Source organism: Hylobates moloch, unplaced genomic scaffold (assembly GCF_009828535.3).
Source record: "Hylobates moloch isolate HMO894 unplaced genomic scaffold, HMol_V3 SCAFFOLD_8, whole genome shotgun sequence".
Taxonomy (NCBI): domain Eukaryota; kingdom Metazoa; phylum Chordata; class Mammalia; order Primates; family Hylobatidae; genus Hylobates; species Hylobates moloch.
In genome coordinates this window covers 41,844,919-41,853,414 of record NW_026652283.1, presented here as the reverse complement: position 1 = coordinate 41,853,414, position 8,496 = coordinate 41,844,919, and the positions used below count along the sequence as shown (strand labels likewise).

General features: G+C 44.3%; 1 protein-coding gene across 14 annotated transcripts in view; it reads right to left on the bottom strand.

Annotated features, from left to right (window-relative positions):
- Nucleotides 1-55: 55 nt before the first annotated feature.
- Nucleotides 56-8,496, bottom strand: part of CAP1 (cyclase associated actin cytoskeleton regulatory protein 1) — a 32,254-nt gene continuing 23,813 nt past the window's right edge. For all 14 annotated transcript variants that reach the window (XM_032160397.2, XM_032160395.2, XM_058442380.1 and 11 more), the window contains exons 7-13: nucleotides 6,995-7,100; nucleotides 5,592-5,769; nucleotides 3,136-3,320; nucleotides 2,730-2,853; nucleotides 2,499-2,581; nucleotides 2,036-2,179; nucleotides 56-1,252 (exon numbers count right to left, since the gene is read on the bottom strand). In XM_032160397.2, the coding sequence (XP_032016288.1) occupies nucleotides 1,169-1,252; nucleotides 2,036-2,179; nucleotides 2,499-2,581; nucleotides 2,730-2,853; nucleotides 3,136-3,320; nucleotides 5,592-5,769; nucleotides 6,995-7,100 (904 nt within the window). In that variant the 3' untranslated portion in view covers nucleotides 56-1,168. The remainder of the gene's footprint in view (nucleotides 1,253-2,035; nucleotides 2,180-2,498; nucleotides 2,582-2,729; nucleotides 2,854-3,135; nucleotides 3,321-5,591; nucleotides 5,770-6,994; nucleotides 7,101-8,496) is intronic.

Here is an 8,496-nt window from a genome sequence, read left to right as displayed (position 1 = left end):
GTTTTCAGTATTTTTTACATTTCTGTACAGCAAATATCACAGGTAAACAACTAAGCAAGTTTGGTATTAACTTTATTCTATTTTCTGTATAACTTTAAGTACATAAAGGTTTATTTCCACAGGCCTCAGGAAATGGGTAGAAATCACAGGACAATCTCTCTTCCCGCCAAAAAAAAGTTGCATATTTTGGTAAGTGTTTGTCCTAGATGGGAAAAACTGAAATTTACATTAGCAGTGCTGTGCAAGATTCTTACATAATTCAAGACCTAAAACCAGCAGTAGAGGTTTTAGTTCTGTTCAGGTGCTTGGACAGAAGCCATAAGCTGATGAGCATGACAGGGAAAAGGAGGCAGTGAAGACAGGTGACAGGCACCTGGCAGGGAAGGAGGATTCAGGAATGCCAGACTCCTTGAAATGGTGTGTGTGGGTTTTTGTTTTTTTTTTTTTTTCCTTTTAAAGTCATCTCTGTAGGAAGGTGCTGGGCAGGGATCCCAGAGAAAGGGTCCAAGACTCCATTAACTGCCCTGGATGAAGGGCACTGCTACAGCAGCTAGTACCAGAGACTCTCCTATCTCATGGCTGAGGCAGACCCAGGATAGAATAGAGAATAAAAGGAATGCTTATAGGAAACAATTTTGCATGGAATGCTAGATGGCCAAGCCTTAGCCTTTGGTCCAGTGCAACCCTTGCCTCGCTTGTCAACAGTGAAAAATTAGTTTGGTTAGAAGAACCATCTGGAAACACACCAGCTTCTGCTACCTTCAGGCTCATTGTTAAAAAAAGATTAACCAGTGTGAACATTCTGATCTGCTAATTCCTGGGACTGTTTCCTTTCCAATAGACTGTTTGTTTGTTGGTAGAATAACCCCCAAAAGCTCAAAGCTAAAATGCATCAGAAGTCCTAGTCGGCAGCTCCTTAAGAATGGACTGGCGGCGTGGCTGAGCTGATATGGAAAAGCTGCACCTTCCTGCAGAAGATCAACTGACCTGCTATCCCACCCCAAATTTCAGCCTGAGGTATATTTCAGTGAAGGCAGGTAGCTGTGCTTCTCAGAGCAGAGAAGCAGTTTTAAGAGCAGAAAGGTAGAGGAAATCTAGAAAAGAACCGTCTTGATACAGATTTATCCCATGGTGTGAAGGGAGGGCAAAGAACCCAGTGGCACTTCGCTTATCCAGCAATTTCTGTCACTGTGGTGACCAACTTCTGCCCATTCCATAGGGTCTTGAACTGCTCAGGAACTGGGAATTCATTCTGCAAATAAAGAGACAACAGGTTTAAATCTGAGCTAAAGAGGAGCTGGGGCTAAATCTCACACATTTCTCCCAATGCTTGCTTCCACTTAACCCCAGGAGCACGGTAGGATGTAGCAAGAGACAAACCCACAGAGCCATGCTGTGTTCTAGTGTTCAGCAATCCTGGACAGACTATTAGGTCTATGAGGTGTAAATAACACTACATATGGCTTTACAGCACCAGCTTGACAAGGTGCCATGGCTCATCCCCATTCTTTTTTGCCACCTTGAGCTCCATTTAGGCAGAAAGCACCTTCCTTTGGGGCTCCACTACACTGGACTACCTCATTTCTGTGTGCTTTTGCTGTGCATTATTGGGGTTTTTTTTTGTTTTTTTTTTTTTTTTTTTTTTTTTTTGAGACGGAGTCTCGCTCTGTCACCCAGGCTGGAGTGCAGTGGCGCAATCTCGGCTCACTGCAAGCTCCGCCTCCCGGGTTCACGCCATTCTCCTGCCTCAGCCTCTCCGAGTAGCTGGGACTACAGGCGCCCGCCACTACGCCCGGCTAATTTTTGTATTTTTAGTAGAGACGGGGTTTCACTGTGGTCTCGATCTCCTGACCTCGTGATCCGCCCGCCTCGGCCTCCCAAAGTGCTGGGATTACAAGCGTGAGCCACCGCGCCCGGCCATTATTGGGTTTTTACCTGCTCAGTGCAGAATGTTCGTAAAATAGCTTTCTCCAATGCAAGAAATCTTCAGTCCCTTCTGTTTTTAACATCATACTAAAGAGATCAAGAAACTTACAAAGTCACCGCCTTCTGTAGGAATGAGGACGTTCATCTCGGAAGATTTGGCACTGACTATTTCACAATCCAGGGAATTCTTGCTCAGGTAAGCATGGCAGCCATCTGTTTTGTTGATGGATATGGTTGGCACTTTACCCATTACCTGCAGAGTAAACAAAGAGGACTGAGTCCCAGCAGTTGGGGAGGACAACAGTAAGTCGCAGGAAAAGCTTTCCTGTTTCACGTGACTCAGCAACTACATGAAAAGCTCACAGATGCGCAAGACACTGGATACTCGGTGGGTTGGGATGGGTCCTGAAAAGAACTCGCTTGAAGAGCCAACCCTTCTGCCACGTCCAAAGCAGCTCAGCTTACAGACTTTGTAGAATCAGATTCCCACCAAAGCAACATCTGTGGGTCTACCATGTCTCTTTCAATTAATTCCTCAGGGACAAAAGGAAGGAACCAAAATATCGAGTTACCTGAACTTTGACATCCTTACTGTTGATTATCTCCACAATGCCCACCACGTCATCGAATACCAGACCAAGTTTCTTACAGTTATCTAGGAGAAGAAAGGGAGTGTGTCAACAGTAGAACTTTAAAGGAAAGCAATATACATTTAGGAATCTTTAAGAATAGGGTAGGTAAGATGGTATTAGCCTTCTCGGGCTCTGGGACGGGGCTTGCATGGGACAGCGACAAAGACTCACCTACTGTAATGGAGTTAATTTTGCCCTTGATTTGCAATGTTGTGTTGACACACTTGTATATGTAAGCCACCTGTTTCAGCTCTGTGTCCTCAATCACCAGGTTGGAAACATTTTCCTGATTTTCCTATTAGAGAGAGATCCCAGGATTCTCATCACAAAGCACACACCGAACAAAAAAAAACCAGGCTATCCCAAGCTTTTTGTTCTTGCAATTGAAGCCAGAACTCTGCCCTCATCTAGCTAAGATCCATTTAACCTCCTGTTCCTACTCCTTTTCCCCGGGAGGCAGAGGTTGCAGTGAGCCGAAATTGCGCCACTGCACTCCAGCCTGGGCGACAAAGTGAGATTCCATCTCAAAAAAATAATAATAAAAATACCTGCCCCCATCTAGGTATTTTTAACTCACCACTCTCCACTTCTTGCCCTCCAGTTCAAGCACAGCTGGCTCCTTCTTTGTGGCTGGTTTGGGGGATGGGCTGGTTTGGGGTTTAGGTGCAGAGAATGGTTTGGGGCCACTGCGTACTGGACCACTCTGAGCCTTCAGGGCAGGGTTCTTGTGAGTCTTCATGTCATCAGATACATGTTTCAGGGCTGTAAGAACAACAGCTACCTTGTTCCTGTCCTTCATACCAGACCTTTGAGCTGCTATCATCATGTTAAACATCCTTAACAGAAAATTCAAAGCCAAAAACTAGAGCCTTTGAGATGTTCTCTTGCAAGCAGTTTTGGAAAAGTACTTTGATCATTTCTCTTCTCTCCAAGATTAAATTATATGGTTCCATTAACAACAACAACATGGAATGTGTGTATATTGTGGGTGGGGATAAGGATATGTAAATGCACAGAAAAAGATCTAGAAAGACATATCAAATATATATGCACAAATATGTAGTTTTTAAAGCAATAAAGAAAAATAAGTGGTAGTGAAGAAAATTTGGTAAAAGGAAAAAAAAAATACCCTCACTCCCCACAGCTAACCCTACTTCCCCCACCTCCTCAGTCAGTGTTAGCATTTGCGACTCTGCAATATTGTTTTCTACATATATTTGGTTTTGTTGGTTATAATCATACAGATTGTTAACAAATTTAGTTCAACTATTGACACTTAAAAACTTTCCCATGTTAACCTGTAGTTTAGTATCTTTCTAGGCCAGGCGCTGTGGCTCATGCCTGTAATCCCAGCACTCTGGGAGGCCAAGGCAGGTGGATCACCTGAAGTTAGGAGTTCAAAACCAGCCTGGCTACCATGGTGTATTTTTAGTCTCTACTAAAAGTACAAAAAAATTAGCTGGGTGTGGTGGCGGATGTCTGTAGTCCCAGCTACGTAGGAGGCTGAGGCAGGAGAACTGCTTGAACCTGGGAGGCAGAGATTGCAGTGAGCCAAGATCACGCCACTGCACTCCAGCCTGAGCAACAAAGTGAGACTCCATCTCAAAAATAAAAAATAAAAAAGTAAGGCCGGGCGCGGTGGCTCACGCTTGTAATCCCAGCACTTTGGGAGGCCGAGGCGGGCGGATCACGAGGTCAGGAGATCGAGACCACGGTGAAACCCCGTCTCTACTAAAAATACAAAAAATTAGCCGGGCGTGGTGGCGGGCGCCTGTAGTCCCAGCTATTCGGAGAGGCTGAGGCAGGAGAATGGCGTGAACCCGGGAGGCGGAGCTTGCAGTGAGCCGAGATTGCGCCACTGCACTCCAGCCTGGGCGACAGAGCGAGACTCCGTCTCAAAAAAAAAAAAATAAATAAAAAAATAAAAAAGTAAAAATATATTTCATGTTTTAAGGGAAAAATAATTCATCATCTCCCACAGCAGGCTGACACACGCCTCGCTTTGAACATGGCCTGATCTATGTTAACTGTGTAACAAATACTGAATGGCATTTTTATCTCCACCATTCCTTGTGGTTGTAATTTACATACTAGATTTTTTTTTCTTAAACATTACATGGTTCACTGTAGAAAAACATGTAATGGTGGCATAACATTTCATCAAGAGGCCGGGCGCGGTGGCTCACGCCTGTAATCCTAGCACTTTGGGAAGCCGAGAGGGGCGGATCACCTGAGGTCAGGAGTTCGAGACCCAGCTGACCAACATGGAGAAACCCCATCTCCACTAAAAATACAAAAAAAAAAAAAAAATTAGCCAGGCGTTGTGGCACATGGCTGTAATCCCAGCTACTCGTGAGGCTGAGGCAGGAGAACTGCTTGAACCTGGGAGGCGGAGGTTGCGGTGAGCCGAGATCACGCCATTGCACTCCAGCCTGGGAAACAAGAGCAAAACTCCGTCTCAAAAAGAATAAATAAATAAAAAACATTTCATCAAGAGGACATGTGGTAGTTAACCATTTCTCTTACTGTTGGATTTAGGTTGTTACACCATTTTTAGCTACTATGATTGTAGATTCCTAGAAGTGGCTGGACAACTCAGACTTCCACCAGCTGTGTTAAGGGTATCTACTTTCTCTATACCAACATTAGGTCACTCTCATGCAAATTTTCCATGTAACCAGTATGCATCTTCTGAGGAAGTTAACTCCCTAACACAATGCCTTCCCAGAGGCCATGTGGTGCCACGGAAAAAGCTCTGGGGAAAACCGCCAGCTCTGTGCCTTGGCACAAGAGGGTCCTCTATATACGCTACCTAATATTAAGTCACTTTCCCATGGGGCAGAGGGCTTCCTCCAACTGTGATCATCATTTTCAATTTCCATTTAAGCCAGCTTTGCTGTCCCTTAAAGGAACAGGACACACCAAACGAGTCCCCACCACACAAGCCAGGGTTGTAGTTTACAGACGGTTCTGGCTGGTGGGGTCTGGCCCACACCACTTGTACCTACTGTTCGTGTCCAAGTGCTCACTCACCATGTGTGATGCTCTCCCCCTGATTAATCTGCGCGAACAGTGCTGAGCGGGAAGCGGACTCATCTGAGCCTGAACTGGTAGAGACTGGGGGAGGAGGGGGGCCTGGTGGAGGGGGAGGAGGACCTGATCCGGCAGAGGGTCCAGAGGGCAGTCCACTCAATTCTTTTGCCACAGGCCCCTGGAACAATAAGTGCAGGTAACATCATCATCCTCTCTCCTCCCCTCTGTACCATTCCCAGTAGCGCCCTACATGTGACCAGTGCACATGGGGTCCCCACTGCAGCCTTTGAGGCAATGATTAATGTGTCCTACCCATATCCAACTTGACTTCATGCCTTCTCACCCTTTCCCAAGGATCCAGCTCTCAATTCTATTCTTGACCATCACATTTTGCCTTTGACCTCACCTGATTCCAGCTCTAAAAACTATTTCCACAAATCTACTTGACATCTTCCTTAGTGTGTTACCAGTACCTCAGATTCAACAAGTTCAAAACTGATTTCATCATTTCCTGCCTGCTCCCCTCCCTGTATAATCATCCCCTTGTCCCTATTTCAGTGAAAGATGTTACCATCCAAGACTGACTATTCAATCTTCTTTGAGGATTCCAACTTCTTCGACCTTATCAAATCTCTTTCTATTACCTTGGTGCTATCTCCTGCAAATGTTTTTCTACTATCCCCCAAACACCATGACCACTTTCATAATCTGAGCATGAGCCCTTATCCCTAACCTATACACTGAGACTCTTTTAAAGACAAATTGAATCATTATCACTCCCTTGCTCAAATACCTCATCCCAAAGTCTCGCCTACCTTTCTTTCCAGCCTTTTCTCCTAAAAATCTGACCATTTCCCCTTATTGAAGCCAGAGAAGACCAATCTCTACATTTACTCTGCATTTATTTTGTTTAAGCTGTGCCTTTTGTAGTATCCCACTTCTCACTGCCCTATACTTCTTTCAAGTCTCATAGAAGAGTATATACCTTCAAAGTACAATATCTTCTAGTGAGAAGCACTCTTCTCTTCCTCATACTCTAGAGTCTGTATCTTTATTATAGCATTTGGCTTGGTGATTTGTATTGGGGTTTTGCATTCTTATTTTTAAGCTCCTTAAAGGCTGGGATAGTGTAACTCATTTGTGTGTGTCTCCCGCTCCAGCACCAATCACTGTCCCTGACATGTTTATTGAAATTGAATACCACTGAATATTCCTTCTCCTTTGATCCTTGCTTCCTTTACTCTTTTTACCCTTTCTTTCTCCTCCTTTTCTTCCTCCCTTCCACTGAAAAAACTAGCATTCCCTCACAGACTTTGGTAGTGCTGAAGTCTGAGAAACCTGTGGACCCCACGCTGGAAAGAGAAAGTGGGAGGGAGGGAGGGAGGGAGGGAGGATTCACTAACCGTTTTGCTCCAGGCCAGGCCGGTGGTATGGAACTCCTTAATGTAAGCCTGCAGCTCTGTCCATATACTTAAATAAGCTTTGACCCAGTCTACATGCTTCTTATCCCTGGGAGGATTAAAGAAGAACTCATCACAGGTGGTCCGGGTACGTAACAGTGGTGATTCCAGAACCCTTCTTTCCTGTGAGCTCACATTCTCCTACCTGTGGTGTTTCTTAGGCTCTGCTCAGTGGCAGCTTTTCTATCATCACCAAGCTTCTATGTATATACAACCTAGTCTATTACCCTCATCAGACCAAACTCCACTAAGATAGAGACTCTGGATTCTATCTCTATCTCTCATAGCAATGTTTCTCAAACTGTTTTAAGTACCAAAACTTTTTTTTCTTTTGACCACTTGCTGGTTATTGAACTTTTTTCAAAGTAGACCTTAAATGCAATCTAATATGTAAAACTGATAAAGCAGACATTCTGTGCATAAAACCATGGTAGAGAGGAGAGCTCTTAAGTATCACTGTGGAATTCTAAGACTAAGAAACTTAACTGCCTTATGAGACAATGCCTTATGTCAAAATATGCCCACCCCGACCAAAAGCAAACTTAAAAACTTTCCCTTAGGGGGAAACGATCAGCATTAAATTATAGCAATAGCATTGTACCTGCGGTTCAGGTCCCCTCTCTTCTTGTGCATTAGCTGGGAAGGTTATTTAGCCTAAGACCTAGTTTCCTCAAATGTAAAGTGATGGGATAATGGTGGGATATATCAAAACACTGTCACGCTTAATTCCATGTTGCTAGAAGGATAAAGAAGTGCCTGTTGTTCTGGGACACATTTCACTCACAGGAAGGTGTAGTTTTCCTTAAAAAGAGTAGTTAATAAATGTTTGTTGATTGATGAAGGATGGAAGAAAGGAAAGGTTTGTGTAGATATGCAACTTAATAAATTTTGCCTGCAATCATTCCAGCTCAAAACCAGCAATGGAGAAGTCAGAACTGGTAGATGTATGTGGTTAGACATGCAATGACTGCCCTACGTAATACCTGCATTGGCTAGGCAGCCTTACTCTCACTTTAACTGACTGCACAAAAAATTTCTATTAAGTCCTATTGAACCCTTTGCCATTGGGCCAGTAACAAATTCTCAACAAAGGAACAAAATCTTATATAAAGGGCATTGGTCCATGTTACTGCCAGCAAAACTTCCTTCTGATCCTAAGGATCAGAAGACTAAAAGGGCCTCTACCAACAAAGGAGAGAAAGCAGAAGTGGAAGCAGAAACATTTCCTGCTTGCAAATGCAGCTGTGAGACAATATCTGTAAAGCTCTCCAGAAAGCAGGCCTGAGATAAAACCAGCACAGTGGCTAAGGGCAGCCTTCAGTAACTCCAAAGTGCTACTCCAGCAAGTAACCAAATGGGTTTATCCTTTACCCCTTGAGAAAAGGCTGAACTTGGCTGGGCACAGTGGCTTACACCTGTAATCGCAGCACTTTGGGAGGCCAAGG